The 16,484-nt window shown below is 40.5% G+C and overlaps 1 protein-coding gene and 1 long non-coding RNA gene across 6 annotated transcripts in view; one reads left to right on the top strand and one right to left on the bottom strand.

The window, feature by feature from the left end:
• UBN2 (ubinuclein 2) overlaps window positions 1-9,631 on the bottom strand; it is an 88,638-nt gene extending 79,007 nt beyond the window's left edge. For 4 of the 5 annotated variants that reach the window (XM_067747154.1, XM_067747150.1, XM_067747152.1 and 1 more), the window contains exons 1-2: window positions 8,825-9,631; window positions 2,917-3,012 (exon numbers count right to left, since the gene is read on the bottom strand). In XM_067747154.1, coding sequence (XP_067603255.1) covers window positions 2,917-3,012; window positions 8,825-9,301 — 573 coding nt within the window. In that variant the 5' untranslated portion in view covers window positions 9,302-9,631. The remainder of the gene's footprint in view (window positions 1-2,916; window positions 3,013-8,824) is intronic. The other variant, XM_067747153.1, reaches the window with a different exon arrangement.
• LOC137229372 (uncharacterized) lies at window positions 8,466-10,246 on the top strand. Its single transcript, XR_010945651.1, has 2 exons — window positions 8,466-8,542; window positions 9,637-10,246. It is a non-coding gene; the product is annotated as an uncharacterized lncRNA (long non-coding RNA).
• The last annotated feature ends 6,238 nt before the right edge of the window (window positions 10,247-16,484 follow it).

The raw sequence follows: 16,484 nt of genomic DNA, 5'->3' as shown, positions 1-16,484 counted from the left end.
GACCCTGTGCTCTAGAGCCCGCGTGCCACAACTACTGAAGCCTGTGAGCCTAGAGCCCATGCTCGGCAACAAGAGAAGCCACCGCAATGAGAAGCCTGCGCACCACAATGAAGAGTAGCCCCTGCTCACCCGCACGCAGCAATGAAGACCCAACGCAGCCAAAAAATAAATAAAATGTAAATAAAATTAAAAAAAAGAAATAATGACAAGGACATCTAAGTTATATTATGAAGGGAAAAAAAGTAAGAAGAAAAGGTAGCTAGGGATACAAGTTTTATCTGTGTTTTATAAACCTCAAAGAACTAAGTCATCTTTTTGTCATCTGCAAAAAGAGAAATCTAACTTTGGTGGGTTAATATTTTGCAAATATCTAAAAGATTTTCTTTTACTTAAAAAATATATATATAGTATTTGTATAAATAAATATACAACATATATGTATAAATATACATATAGATGTCTGTATATGATATGCCTGAACACCAATAAAAATCTTTGTTGTTTAAGAGTGATCTTTTGTGAAGCCTAGAGCCTAGAGCTGGCAAGATATCTTCTCCCAGGTCACTTTTAGCCTAATGATTTTCTTAAAACGTTCCAAATAATTTGTTATAATATGCATATTTAACATTCATGGATATAATATTCATGGCATGCTTTTAGGTTTATGCACATAAAGCCTTCATGAGGTAGGACATTTTAAATCTCTACTTAGAATGGAAATAAGAGAGTCAGTAGCCAAAATAAAAATCTAGAGAAGAAATACAGCCCATTAATTTGGATTATAACAAGAATAACATTTTATCCCTGCACAATGACAGTGCTTGTATATATCCTAGTTATTTGAAACAACTTTACACATCAACCAACTTCTTCAGAACATTGGTTTTTCTATGCCAAGAACTATCCAAAAGCTTCCCAATAAGATTTAATGCTAACCGTGAGGTACATTACTTACAGGATATGCTAGGAATTTTCCACTTGCAAAGGGCAATCTAATCCTTGGTGTTATAACCCATGGGGAAAAAAGGCACTCTAATATAGTGTTGGAGGGAGCAGAAACTGGTAATTTGATAATACTGTATATACCAAAACTATAAATGCATAAATCTTTTGACCTAAAAATTCCCCTTCTAGGAATCTGGTCTGAAGATAAACTTGAAAATGTATGAAATGGCATGCTACTAAGTAATTTACTGCAGTACTATTAGAAGGGTAAATTTTTGGAAACAACTGAAATTATGTCGGGACTAGTTAAATAAACGGTGATATGTCCATACAGTGGAATACCATGTAGCCTTAAAAATGAGAGAGAGAAAGCTCTCTTTGTCCTGATATGAAAAAAATCTCCAAGATATAGTAAATGAAAAAAGCAAAGAGCAGAACCATGTAATGCATTCTGTAACATGTGTAAAAAGGGGTGCGGGGTAGGGGGAGGAATAATGTATATAGAGAGATACACATAAAATATCTCTGGAAGGACACCCAAGAATATTACTTGCCTCTAGGAAGTGAAATAAGGTGGGTGGACAGTAGAATAAAAGGAAGATTTTTCACTCTATATTTTTTTTCATTTTTGAATTTGAACCATGTAAATGTACTACCTGGTTAAAACATTAAATTTAACCAATGTATTAATCTGTATAAAAAGTTTAGACAGTTATTTCAGGATTTATAACACTGTAGAGAACAGTGTTCTGAGAACACTGTATTATAATTAACACTACAAATGTAACAACTTTGGCTATTTCTTCCATGGAAACACCCATTAGTCCACCCCTAAAGATATTATACAGCCACAGAATACAGAGCCACAAGGGGCTGTGAAAAACCTGAACATCTCAATTTACAGATAAGAAAACTATGGCCCAAAGAGGTTAAATAACCTCACCAATGGACACAACTAGTAGCTGGCAAAGTATGGCCTAGAACCTGACCCACATTTCAAAATATTCTCATGTATTTTCTCCATCCCCCAAACTGTTTCTTCACTACCGCAAAGAGCCAACAAGTGTCCACCAAGACCGTAGCTGCATTTTGAAGATAACATGAATGACAGAGCTAGTGTGAGCTGATATCCTATCTCTGTGAGATACTTTTCAATGCTCACAGGGGAACCACAAAGGGTAAGGTCTTGCTTCTCCTGGGTCATGTTTTAGCAGAGACAAAGGGTAGTTAAAGCCATAAGATAAAAATGGGGAGGGGATAGGGGGGAATCTTCCAACAAAGTCAATTATACTAGAAAAATTGAGAATAACATTAAGCAACTTTACAATCAGGTAATTCAAATTTATTTTTATATTAAAACAAACACCAATCTACTGTGGCAAAGAATATAAAATGCACATGAATTTTAAGGTAGACAAGATACTTATAAAGAAATTTCATGCTGCTTCTGATTGATCCTGAACCCAGTGGCCTAGAAGTACACACATGCATTCTCTTAAACTCTTAAGAGGCAGGAAGGCTTGAGAACTACTACACCAAAGGAATTAAAAGTGTTCTCAATGGCAGTGGAAAGAGCAAAGGATTAGAGCTAGACAGACCTGGACATGCAGCCTCATTCTTGCCATTGTGTGACCTTGGATCAGTTATTCAACCTTAAGCTCAGAGCCTGTTCCTTCATCTGTAAAATGTGGTCCATATTACTTACCTTGGAGTGCTGTTATAAGGATTGGAGATATTGATGATAAGCAAACTGCCTGAACTCTAGAAGGAGTACAATAAATGACAGCTACTATTACAGCCATCACAAACCTATCAGAATCTTTATAGGACCAGCTAACCATTTATTGGGGTTCAATCTGTTAGAACAAGATAAGGTGAGCAATGGATGCTATCAGCCCTCCCAAACTGTCACAGAAAAAAAAATAGGCCAACAGGATAAAATTACCTATGTGAAAAGTTTATTATACTTACATATTTCATTTCAAACTTCTTAGCCAACATTTCCACTTCTTGCCTCTCTTGATGATCATCATTGAACGGGTCTTCCATGTAAATGGGCTTCTTCTGCTTCAAAGTGAATGGGAAAAGAAATAGAAATATTAGTATTACTTCAACCAGAGTTGAATATATCTAAATTTAAAACATGAGTCAATTTTTCCAAATATTAACAAAGTTAGAAGCATTAAAAAGTAACTAAAGGGCTTCCCTGGTGGCGCAGTGGTTGAGAGTCCGCCTGCCGATGCAGGGGACACGGGTTCGTGCCCCGGTCCGGGCGGACCCCACGTGCTGCGGAGCGGCTGGGCCCGTGAGCCATGGCCGCTGGGCCTGCGCATCCGGAGCCTGTGCTCCGCAACGGGAGAGGCCACGGCAGTGAGAGGCGCACGTACCACAAAAAAAAAAAAAAAAAAAAGTAACTAAAAAGGGACTTCCCTGGTGGCACAGTGGTTAAGAATCCACCCGCCAATGCAAGCGACATGGGTTCGAGCCCTGATCCGGGAAGATTCCACATGCTGCGGAGCAACTAAGCCCGTGCGCCACAATTACTGAGCCTGTGCTCTAGAGCCCGTGAGCCACAACTACTGAGCCTGCGTGCCACAACTACTGAAGCCCCCACACCTAGATCCCGTGCTCTGCAACAAGAGAAGCCACTGCAATGAGAAGCCTGCACACCGCAACAAAGAGCAGTCCCCACTCGCCGCAACTAGAGAAAGCCCGCGCGCAGCAACGAAGACCCAACACAGCCAAAAATAAATAAATAAATTGAAAAAAAAATTTTTAATAAAAAAGTCACTAAAAAGGAAACTAATACAACACTGTAAATCAACTACACTTCATTTAAAAAATTAAATTTTTTAAAAATTAGAAAACAAAAAATTCAACAGTAAAAAAAAAAGGAAATAGAATGAAATGTTGGTTTATAGCAAAAATATTTGCAGTTTTAATGAACTCTTACACATTCTAAAGTTTTTTGGTGGTTAAGAACTCAACAATTCAAACTGTCTTCACCAACCCAAGAAAATTAGGTAAACATGAAAATCCCACCTATAACTCTAGTTTGAGATCTTCCCAACAAAGATTAACCACTTTGGTCAGACAATGCTTCTAAAAGATTATTGGAATCTAGGTTATTACAATCAACATTTAATCATCTGCCCTGAGTTAGCACTGGAGTATCTGTAGCTGCTACAGCTTTTTGCTGAGGCCTAGCATTGACCACCTCTGTATCACCTACATCCTGTCAATGAAAATCCATTCAGAAAATACATACGACTTGTAAACGAAGCACAAAAGTTCAATTGCTACAAACAGATTATATTATCATAGCTTCTTTCTAGCAAGGAGAGTGAAAATCTACTATAATGCATGGTTTAAAACACACACAAACAAGGCTCCCCTGGTGGCAAAGTGGTTAAGAATCCACCTGCCAATGCAGGGGACACAGGTTCAAGCCCTGGTCCGGGGAGATCCCACATGCCGTGGAGCAACTAAGCCCGTGCGCCATAACTCCTGAGCCTGCGCTCTAGAGCCCGCGAGCCACAACTACTGAGCCTGTGTGCCACAACTACTGAAGCCCATGCACCTAGAGCCCATGCTCTACAACAAGAGAAGCCACCGCAATGAGAAGCCCACGCACCGCAATGAAGAGTAGCCCCTGCTCGCCACAACTAGAGAAAGACCGCACGCTGCAACGAAGACCCAACGCAGTCAAAAATAAATAAATAAAATAAATACATTTATAAAAAATAAATTAAAAAAAACAAACACAGACACAGAGCTAGGATCCCACATTTGCCATCTATTGACCAAAACAAACAAAAAGATACATCACATCCTTCACTATTTTCACAGACACATTTCATAGATATACATATATACACACACACATATATATATTTCAATATACAAAAAACCCAAAACAAGGAGCTACATGTGGATAAAAATGCTATTTTCATCTAATTATGAACAACTAAGAAGTCCATTTAAAAAAAAGGCTAGATGCTATTACTGATGTAGCATCTTCAAGCAGTAATTAAAAATGAAAATATATCACAGCTGAAATATTAGATACAGATTTGCCCTGAAGGGCAAGAAAAAATGCAGAAGGGATGAAGATTTGCAGTTTGAAACTGAGATACATGATCCTGGCTATTAAGTCTGAGACATGATTAATCTAAAAATATGACAGAAAAATATGGACATAATGAATACAAAACAATTCATCATACCTAGGGCATTAGAATTAAAGGATACATCTTAAAGCTTAAAGGAATTTTTGAATCAATTTTTTAAATTATCTATTATAATAAGTAATATATTTATAGAATCTTTTATTCCAATAGGAGTTACCAATGGAAAATATAAATATGACCTGAAAGGAAACGAACTAGCAGAAATAGACTGGTGATGAAATAAGAAGTACTAGGCATATTCAGGGCATAGCCTTAACTTGAGACTAAAGTTAAGCAGAGTAAACAACCACCATGACTTGCTTGCCATTATAAACAGTTTCCTTCATGTCACTATGAAATCCAAATACTAGGTCTTACTACTGGTCTGACCCATTTTATATGTGCAAATATAAATACACGAATATATATTTTTAATAAGAATCACCTTATACACCATTCTGAACTATTTTATGTAGACTTTATATAGGCAGCAAAAGTAAATCTCTTATTTACCCTTGCTAGTTTATAAAAATAAACTTAAGAAAACTGAGTCACCTTTCTTTCACAGTTAAGAAGTAACGCTTATCCACAATCAAGGCTCTAAGTAAGCTTTACGTTTTTCAGGTGAAAAGATCTGACAATTAGTAAATATCAAAATTACCAACCACCCACAGGCAAAAGTGACCCAATGATTCTGTCTCTTGATGTTAACTCATTAACGTCATTTTCAGGAGAGCTTTCGTATATGTTATCCGAAACATGCAGTGTGACAAGCAATGGAATATCATAGAATTCTCTGGTAACAATATAATCACATTAACACTATAATCATTTATTTTCTTTTTATACTGAATGTTCAATTAACCATGTTTATAGGAAGATGTTTTCTGGTTAAGTGATTTTCTGGTTTACTAAGAGTTAAAAAAGAACTTCTTGTGTATCAATTCCCCTTAGCCAGAAATGGTGAACAAATTAATCTTTCAGGATAGAGATGATTGCAATGTCTCAGCCTCAATCAAGGATCAATACTCTATAGATAACAAGGTTAAGGGTTTAGCTAACCTGTGTCCTGACAACCTAGACGAGGTTTTGTTTTCCATATTTTGCCAACACACGCTCATTTAATTGTTTTTCCGTATTAATAAGAAGTAAGTTTAGAAAAATTTCTAACTGCATTAGGTTAATTGGGGTTTTACTGTTCATTTCGTATTTACAAAGGGGGATGATTTAAATTCACCCTAGTACAGACGGTATTCACATGTAACAGATTTTTTTATACTTAACACCTATCAAGTAAAATCTTATTGGGTGATAGATGGCTATTTCAAAATCTTAGAAACTTTTCTTCTTTTAATTTTACAAGATCTCTTTTCCTCCCCTTTCTACTCTAACCCTGCTACATAGTACGTCGTTCAATTACAATAACTTAAAATTAAAACTATTTTGAAAATATTACAACATCACTAAAAATAAACTGGACTCCTCCTGAGGGCAAATTTGGGAATCACCACTTTGCAGATCAATTCTATTGCTTACATTTTGCTTTTTGATGGTTTCTCTTCCTAGGATTTCCTTTCATGGAAATGTGACAACTTCATTTAGAAAGGTGTTTTCTACACTTTCTTATGCAATAAATATGTTCACTGGGAGTAACCATAGGAAAATCTGGCAAATCTTTGTTGCAAAGGTACACTGTATAAGCAATGGATTTTTTGGTTCAGTGGAATATGACAAATGATATATGGCTGAATGTACAAGAAATCTGGACTAAAATACCCCAAATTGATAGTGTAAACAGAAAAATTAAACTGAATTATTCACCTTTCTCCTATTACATGAAAATATTAATTCTGATATTATCAAGTTAATACGATAGGGTATCAAAATTAACTTTATACTTATAATTAAAAGATACGTATCTATTATTAGTTTATCATAGTATCAATATTACAGCATAAAGAGGGTCATAACAGAGGTCTTTGTATATCTACTATAACTCTTATTTCAGTTCATTTCGGCAGGACTTTCTAAATTTAAACTATATGAGTTAATTGTAAGAATTCTGCTTTACTAAGAATTGGTACTAGCATGGAAAAAAGTATTAATAAGACACATATGAGCACTTTGTACACCAGCCTCCTTTTGCAAAATGTGGATAAATGTGTCTGTCTCATGGAGCTCTACTGGACTAAATTCCACAAGCCATGTACTACGCTTAGAACTGTGTCTAGCACATTGTAAGAAATCAGTAAATGTTAGCCATTACTATGTATTTTTCCCAAATATAATCACCTGTAACTTATGATGTAGATTAGGAAGTAAAACTGCAAGTTTACATAGATTAGAAGAGCAAAATAGTACAATTTTTTGAAAAATGCTCCAATCCAGTATTTGCAAAAATCTTTGGGGGAAAAAAATGGCATCACTTTATAAATGACAGGGGCACTAAAGTGAATCTAAAGCACAAAATGTTATGTGGAAATGACCAAAATGATCTCTATCCTTAACAATTCACTTTGGTTTGACCACACAGCAGTATTTGTAAATAATGATCAAAAGATTAGTTGGCCTTACAATAAACAAAATCTAGTGACGTTGTTTAGTATGATATTTTTAAACTAAGGTATTCATTTCAACTATAAAGATAATTGAAGATGAAAATAAAACAAGTGACTTCTGGAGTCCATTAGACCTGTGCTAAAGCAAAACCTAATAAAGAGCATAGTCTCTAAACAACAGAGGAAACTGTTCTCTTATTATTGTTACTCTACCATTTCCCTTTCTAGTTTACTTCTGAACATCACCAACCAACAATAAAAGTTAGTTATCAACGAACCTCTCTCCTATCTCCATTGTTCACCAGTTCCACCAAAGGCATACCTATATATTTTCAATAAAGTTTTTAGAAATTCAAAGCTAAGTTTTTTTTATCACTCTTCAAAAATTACAATGGCCAAGTGCAATATCCTCCAAGTAGGACCAATAAACTAATGATATGTACTCAAACAAGGATATGATGGTAGGCACCAAATACGAGACACCCTCCCATTCAATTATTGTATGAACACTAGAGAAAACAAAGCTAAAAAGGTTTACCAATATCAACACGAGAGAGAAAAATAAGGAACCAGATAACTAACCCACGTAACCTCCAATCCTAAAGTGGAATCCTTACTCTGAAAATGTTTAGATTACTTTTAAATCCCCTTTCAATTAAGATAAATACCCCACGCTCAGAAGCACATCTCAGCACCCAGCACAACAGCGATGAAGGTAAGGATGATACTGGAGAGCTTACACAATCTCTCTGCTTCAGACTGGGGGGCGTGTCCCCCAACTGGAGCTCCGCAAGCAAAACCCAACAACGCAACGTGCAGGGCCCCCAGATTTTTTGTGGGAAGCCGAGAGGAAACCTGAGGTTTCGAAAGGTGCAGAGGGAAGCCGGCTTGGAACAGCGTTTGGAGCGGGCGTACGATGGCGGTGGCGAGGGGGGGGTTAGTGGAGCCGGGTGGGAGCCTCGGCCAACACTGGGGACCAGAGGAAAGTAGCACCAACCGCCCGTCCACCCGCTCGGCCCCTGCCCCCTCCAGCCACCCTCTGGGGCAACCCGAGACACGCAAGGTGGGCTTCGGAAGGGGCAAACCACTGGGGGAGGCGGACGGGTCCTGAGGCTCCCGGGGTCTAGGGGATGAGGGAGGGATCTTCTGTACCCGTTGTTCTCCGCACAGCAACAGCTCCGGGTAGCTGAACTCCACGCAGCTCTCGTCGGTGGGATCCTTGAGCACCAGCTCCAGGCGCACTGTCTCCTTCGACGGCCTCTGCTGCGGCTCGGCCCGGGAAGCCGACTCCCGCGGCGGAGGCGGCTGCAAGTGCAACTGCGGGAGCGGCGGCGGCGGCGGCGGCGGCTCGGGCCTAGGGGGCTCGCGCTGCAGCGACATGGGCGGCTCGGCGCGGCTGACCTCGCGCTGGGGGAGCGGCTTCTCCCGCGGCGGGGGCTGCGCGTCCGACCGGGGGGCAACCTCCCGCGGGGCCGACTGCTCCGCCCGGGCCGGCTCGCGGTACGGCTGCGGCTCCAGTCGGGGGGGCTCGCGAGGGTAGTCGGGCTCGCGTTCGGCCCCCGGGAACTCGGCCTCGCGCCGCCTCACCGGTGACAGGCTAATAAACGCTACTCTGCGTGGCTCCGCCATCCCCACTGTTCTGGCCCTCTGCCTTCGCTCGAGCCGGCGCTCGGTTCTACGCCGAGTTGTTTGCCTGCCTGCCCTTCCTTTTGCTCTCCGTCGCTTTTCTTCCCTCCACCACCCTCAGCCGTCGCCGCCGACGCCACCGTGAGTGCGGACTGTCCCCCCTTCCCCGCCACTATGTTCTGATGGGCTCCACCGCCATCGCCAGGATCGTTGCGGCCGCCATGTTGGATCCCCCACATAAATAGAAGCAGGCCGCTGAGCGGGCGCATGCGCAGACAGGAGACGCTCACATCCACCGTCGTGGCTGTGGCTCAGTTTTCCTCTTTTCCTCCCAACAGCCTGGAGTCCAGACAGGTCAGCGGAAGTGACGTCATGGCAAGACCGGTTTCCTTGGAAACAGAGACGCCGTCTGCGCCCTTCCTAAAGGGGAGGGGTCTGGGGTTTCCGGAGAAGCTTCCTATTCGCACCTGGAAACCAGAGGCGCGTTTGGGGCTCGCCCAAAGGCGAGCGTCGGAGATGTGCCTGGGACGGATCTGGCTATGGCGCCGGTCGCCTCCCGCTCTCGCTTTCAGAGAGTTGGGGTTGTCAGCTGGTTAGTCAAGGCGGATGCGGGGAAAGGGTAGAGGGACGCAGGGACCAGCCTCGGTGTATGCCCGGCCAGCACCCCCGCAGCCCGAAGTATCGGGGGAAGAAAGGAAATGGCTAACTCCAGCCGGACTCGCCCTGCGGCTTCCCTGCGCAAAGCGCGACGTTGACTCCCACAGGCCTCGCGTTCCTAAACCGACTCCTGTTTTTCTCGCCCAGCTGCAGGGAGGATTGTGTGACACGGTCGTAAAATGCTCAGTAACGTTTTGCAGTTGGGAAATTGAACACGCAAATGAACATGGGCTCGTTCATAAAGTCTAAACTGTTTAAATTAATTTTTAAAAAAAGACTCTTCTCAACAGAGTTTGATGGTATTTTATGGGACGTACTCTCTTGAAAGTGGAATGCTAAATGACCCATTTCCGGTAGGAGAGGAGCCTTGATTGGGAAGGCCTCATAGTCACACCTGTAATAAACTAATTGAAATTCACCTTTAAAAGAATGAGGATTACCATCCATTTTAATCCATTTAATGGAAAACAAATCTAAGGGCTCGCCTTCCACACCTGTTAATTCAATTAACCGGATTAACAATGTTAACACCTACTGATGACTCTTTGAGTCAGTATGATGTCATAGATGAATTCTGAATGGGTTCCGGTTTTTTGCCCTCCTATTACTTTCCCTATTTGTATAAAGATGGTGTTGGAATCGATGGTATGATGTTCCCTCCCAGTTCTCAATTGCTCATACAAAAATCCTAAATACTTTTTTGGAGGAGTGAGGGCCTTCGAAGAGGCTGGGAATAGGTCAAAGTCAATTCTTGTTCAATGCAAAGTCAGAATATCTTTGTCTAAAATATTAGATTACCTAAAATGTGTAAGATATTCGTGCTATCTAACTGTAATGCTGTAAGATCAGTCATTCAGTTTTTGTTATATATAAAATATCCTGTGAGATCAAGCTACTCATACCTTTTTATGAATAATTAGTATCTAAAACATCTTCAATTCTGATAATTTCACAAACTCTCAAATCTCATGTTGAAGATTAATGTTCAATCCAGGGTGTGGTAATCTTGCACCTATGGAGAAGTGTATTTATAGAAAAAGGGCAAATCAATCTGATCCTTTAATGCCTTTCCATTAATGTTCTATCCTAGAGGCAGAGCAGCAGGATTGTCCCCAAATCCCTGTCTCCCATTTTACCCAAAATGAATTTACCAATAAGCTTAAAATGGCTGCCTTGTGGAATTAAGCAATAGGAAAAACATAATTGACAATAGCAGAGACAAACAGAATTAACATAAATAGGTAGATTTCAAGACAGTTCAATGTCATGGTAGTACTTTTTATGTTATTCCTCTCTGAGGAAGACACGTTTAAGACTAGAATGTCTTGGGAAGATCCAAAGGCAGAATATCACAAAAAAAGAAAAGCAACTGCAAAAAGACTGTGTAGGGAGTGAACTTGGTGAATTGGCCAAAAGGTCAGAGTGGCTGGAGCACAGTGAGCAAGATGGGGAAAGATGTAGGAGACAAATCTGAGACAAGAATAAAATTGTATTTCACACCTTACAGAAGGATAAATATCTAATGAATCAAAGTTTTAAATGTAAAAAGTGAAATCAGGCATGGTGCCAACATGTCTGCCATCTTGGGGCAGCCTTTCCTGCCTTCTTCCAGCAACAGCGGGGGAAGCTGGATTCCACGATGGCAGCAGCAGGGTTCGTGGCAAGAATCATGGCTTGCAGGCTGCCCCGGGTGGTCTCGTCTTCCTGCAGCTTGTAGACCCTCAGGCTTAGGAGCTGATTCAAGCACACAGCCTTACAAGGGTAAGGTGTTCTTGAGACGATCTGTACCAAATCCATGACTGAACCCAGTGAACACTGCTATACAAACGTTTAACATTCTGGCAGCACATGCGGAGACCTACTCTTTTAGCCACCGGCTGCTGGAGACAACCTCGTAGACAAATTGCTACCAAGTCAGCCTGTTCTAGCTGAATGGCTATTGTAGACCCTCATAATCTGACTTCATAATGGAGACTGCCACACTCACTGCTCTGTGGCTGACAGGGTCGTGGTGCTCTGGCTGGGTGTCAGCCTCTGAGGTGGCAGAGCCAAGTTCAGGACTCTGGATCACCAGAGTCCTCCTGGCCCCATGTAATGTCAATCAGCGAGAGCTCTCCCAGAGACCTCCATCTCAATGCTAAGACCCAGCTCCACCCAACGGCCAGCAATCTCCAGTGCTAGATGCCCCATGCCAATCAACTAGCAAGACAGGAACACAACCCCACCCATTAGCAGAGAGAATGCCTAAAATCATACTAAGTTCTCAGACACCCCAAAACACACCACCGGATGCAGCCCTGCCCACCAGAAAGACAAGATCCAGCCCCACCCACCAGAACACAGGCACCAGTCCCCTCCACCAGGAAGCCTACACAAGCCAGTGAACCAGCCTCATGCACTGGGGGCAGACACCAAAAACAATGGGAACTATGAACCTGCAGCCTGCAAAAAAGAGACCCCAAACACAGTAAGTTAAACAAAATGAGAAGACAGAGAAATATGCAGCAGATGAAGGAGCAAAGTAAAAACCCACCAGACCAAACAAATGAAGAGGAAATAGTCAGTCTACCTGAAAAAGAATTCAGAGTAATGATAGTGAAGATGATCCAAAATCTTGGAAATAGAATAGAGGAAATACAAGAAACGTTTAACGAGGACATAGAAGAATTAAAGTGCAAACAAACAATGATGAACAACACAACAACTGAAATTAAAAATTCTCTAGAAGGAATCAATAGCAGAATAACTGAGGCAGAAGCATGGATAAGTGACCTGGAAGATAAAGTAGTGGAAATAACTATCGCAGAGCAGAATAAAGAAAAAAGCATGGAAAGAATTGAGGACAGTCTCAGAGACCTCTGGGACAACATTAAGCACACAAACATTCGAATTTAGGGGTCCCAGGAGAAGAAGAGAAAAAGAAAGGGTCTGAGAAAATATTTGAAGAGATTATAGTTGAAAACTTCCCTTCCCTAACATGGGAAAGGAAATAGTCAATCAAGTCCAGGAAGCACAGAGAGTCCCATACAGGATAAATCCAAGGAGAAACATGCCACGACACATATTAATCAAACTATCAAAAATTAAATACAAAGAAAAAATATTAAAAGCAGCAAGGGAAAAGCAACAAATAACATACCAGGGGATCCCCATAAGGTTAACAGCTGATCTTTCAGCAGAAACTCTGCAAGCCAGAAGGGAGTGGCTGGACATATTTAAAGTGATGAGAGGGAAAAACCTACAACCAAGATTACTCTACCCAGCAAGGATCTCACTCAGATTCCATGGAGAAATTAAAACCTTTACAGACAGCACAAATTAAGAGAATTCAGCACCACCAAACGAGCTTTACAACAAATGCTAAAGGAACTTCTCTAGGCAACAAACACAATAGAAGAAAAAGGAACATACATGTCAATAATTACTTTAAAAGTAAATGAATTAAATGCTCCAATCAAAAGACACAGACTGGTTGAATGGGTATAGAAACAAGAACCATGTATATGCTGTCTACAAGAGACCCACTTCAGACCTAGGGACACATACAGACTGAAAATGAGGGGATGGAAAAAGATGTTCCATGCAAATGGAAATCAGAAGAAAGCAGGAGTAGCAATTCTCATATCAGACAAAATAGACTTTAAAATAAAGATTATTACAAGAGATGAAGAAGGACACTACATAATGATAAAGGGATCAGTGCAAGATGAAGATATAACAATTGTAAATATTTATGCATCCAACATAGGAGCACCTCAATACGTAAGGCAAATGCTAACAGCCATAAAAGGGGAAATCAACAGTAACACAATCACAGTAGGGGACGTTAACACCTCACTTTCACCAATGATCATCCAAAATGAAAATATATAAGGAAGCACAAGCTTTAAATGACACATTAAACAAGATGGACTTAATTGATATTTATAAGACGTTTAATCCCAAAACAACAGAATACACTTTCTTCTCAAGTGCTCATGGAACATTCTCCAGGATAGATCATATCTTGGGTCACAAATCAAGCCTTGGTAAATTTAAGAAAATTGAAATTGTATCAAGTATCTTTTCTGACCACAGCACTATGAGACTAGATATCAATTACAGGAAAATAAAACTGTAAAGAATACAAGCACATGGAGGCTAAACGATACGCTACTAAATAACCAAGAGATTACTGAAGAAATCAAAGAGGAAATCAAAAATATCTAGAAACAAATGACAATGAAAACACAATCAAGACAGTATGGTTGGTACTGGCACAAAAACAGAAATAAAAATCAGTGGAACAGGATAAAAAGCCCAGAGATAAACCCACACACATATGGTCATCTTTGATAAAGGAGGCAAAAATATACAATGGAGAAAAGACAGCCTCTTCCATAAGTGGTGCTGGGAAAACTGGACAGTTACATGTAAAAGAATGAAATTAGAACACTCCTTAACACTGTATACAACAAAAAACTCAAAGTGGATTAAAGACCTAAATGTAAGGCCAGACACTATCAAACTCTTAGAGGAAAACATAGGCAGAACACTCTATGACATAAATCACAGCAAGATCCTTTTTGACCCACCTCCTAGAGAAATGGAAATAAAAACAAAAATAAACAAATGGGACCTAATGAAACTTCAAAGCTTTTGCACAGCAAAGGAAACCATAAACAAGACCAAAAGACAACCCTCAGAATGGGAGAAAATATTTGCAAATGAAGCAACTGACAAAGGATTAATCTCCAAGATATACAAGCAGCTCATGAAGCTCAATATCCAGAAGACAAACAACCCAATCCAAAAACGGGCAGAAGACCTAAACAGACATTTCTCCAAAGAAGACATAGATTGCCAACAAACACATGAAAGAATGCTCAACATCACTAATAATTAGAGAAATGCAAATCAAAACTACAATGAGGTATCACCTCACACCGGTCAGAATGGCCATCATCAATAAATCTACAAGCAGTAAATGCTGGAGAGGGTGTGGAGAAAAGGGAACCCTCTTGCACTGTTGGTGGGAATGTAAAGTGATATGGCCACTATGGAGAACAGTATGGAGGTTCCTTAAAAAACTAAAAGTAGAACTACCATACAACCCAGCAATCCCACTACTGGGCATATACCCTGAGAAAACGATAATTGAAGAAGAGACATGTACCACAATGTTCATTGCAGCTCTATTTACAATAGCCAGGACACGGAAGCAACCTAAGTGTTCACTGACAGTTGAATGGATAAAGAAGATGTGGCACATATATACAATGGAATATTCCTCAGCCGTAAATAGAAACGAAATTGAACTATTTGTAGTGAGGTGGATGGACCTAGAGTCTGTCATACAGAGTGAAGTAAGTCAGAAAGAGAAAAACAAATACCATATGCTAACACACATATATGGAATCTTAAAAAAAAAAAAAAAGGTTCTCATGAACCTAGGGGCAGGACAGGACTAAAGACACAGACATAGAGAATGGACTTGAGGACACGGGGAGGGGGAAGGGTAAGCTGGGACAAAGTGAGAGAGTAGCACTGACATATATACACTACCAAATGTGAAATAGATAGCTAGTGGGAAGAAGCTGCATAGCACAGGGAGATCAGCTCAGTGCTTTGTGTCCCCGTAGAGGAGTGGGATAGGGAGGGTGGGAGGGAGAAGCAAGAGGGAGGGGATATGGTGATATATGTATACATATAGCTGATTCACTTTGTTAAAAGCAGAAACTAACACACCATTGTAAAGCAATTATACTCCAAAAGATGTTAAGAAAAATAATGCAATAAATATAATATTTCACTTTCACATTTTTCAATAAAAATAATTGTAGTTTCTTCACTTAAAAAAAAAGAAATCATAAAAACTTTAGAAGAAATCAGGTGAGATTTTTTTTAAAACGCACACTAGGAAAGGCCTTTCCAAGTATGATTGATAATTGCAACTATTTAAAATAAATTTCATGGGGCTTCCCTGGTGGTGCAGTGGTTAAGAATCTGCCTGCAAATGCAGGGGACACGGGTTCGAGCCCTGGTCCGGGAAGATCCCACATGCCGTGGAGCAACTAAGCCCCTGCACCACAACTACTGAGCCTGTGCTCTAGAGCCAGCGAGCCACAACTACTGAGCTCATGTGCCACAACTACTGAAGCCCGAGAGCCTAGAGCCCATGCTCTGCAACAAGAAAAGCCACTGCCAAGAGAAGTCTGCGCACCGCAAGGAAAAATAGGCCCCACTTGCCTCAGCTAGAGAAAGCCCACACACAGCAACAAAGACCCAACACAGCCAATACATAAATAAATAAATAAATAAAATTTTGAAAAATAATAAAATAAAATAACTTTCATGAAAGAAAAACAGCATCAGTCAAAAGGCAGATGACAAACTGGAATAAAATTGCAACACCTTTCACAAAGAGTGAATTTCCCTAATCTATAAAGATCAAGGAGACACAACAGTAATAACCTAATAGCAAACCCAGGCCCCTTGCATTGGGAGCGTGGAGTCTTAACCACTGGACCACCAGGGAAGTCCCTATTAG

This window comes from Pseudorca crassidens, chromosome 8, assembly GCF_039906515.1.
Source record: "Pseudorca crassidens isolate mPseCra1 chromosome 8, mPseCra1.hap1, whole genome shotgun sequence".
Classification (NCBI taxonomy): domain Eukaryota; kingdom Metazoa; phylum Chordata; class Mammalia; order Artiodactyla; family Delphinidae; genus Pseudorca; species Pseudorca crassidens.
This window is presented reverse-complemented; position numbering and strand designations above follow the sequence as displayed.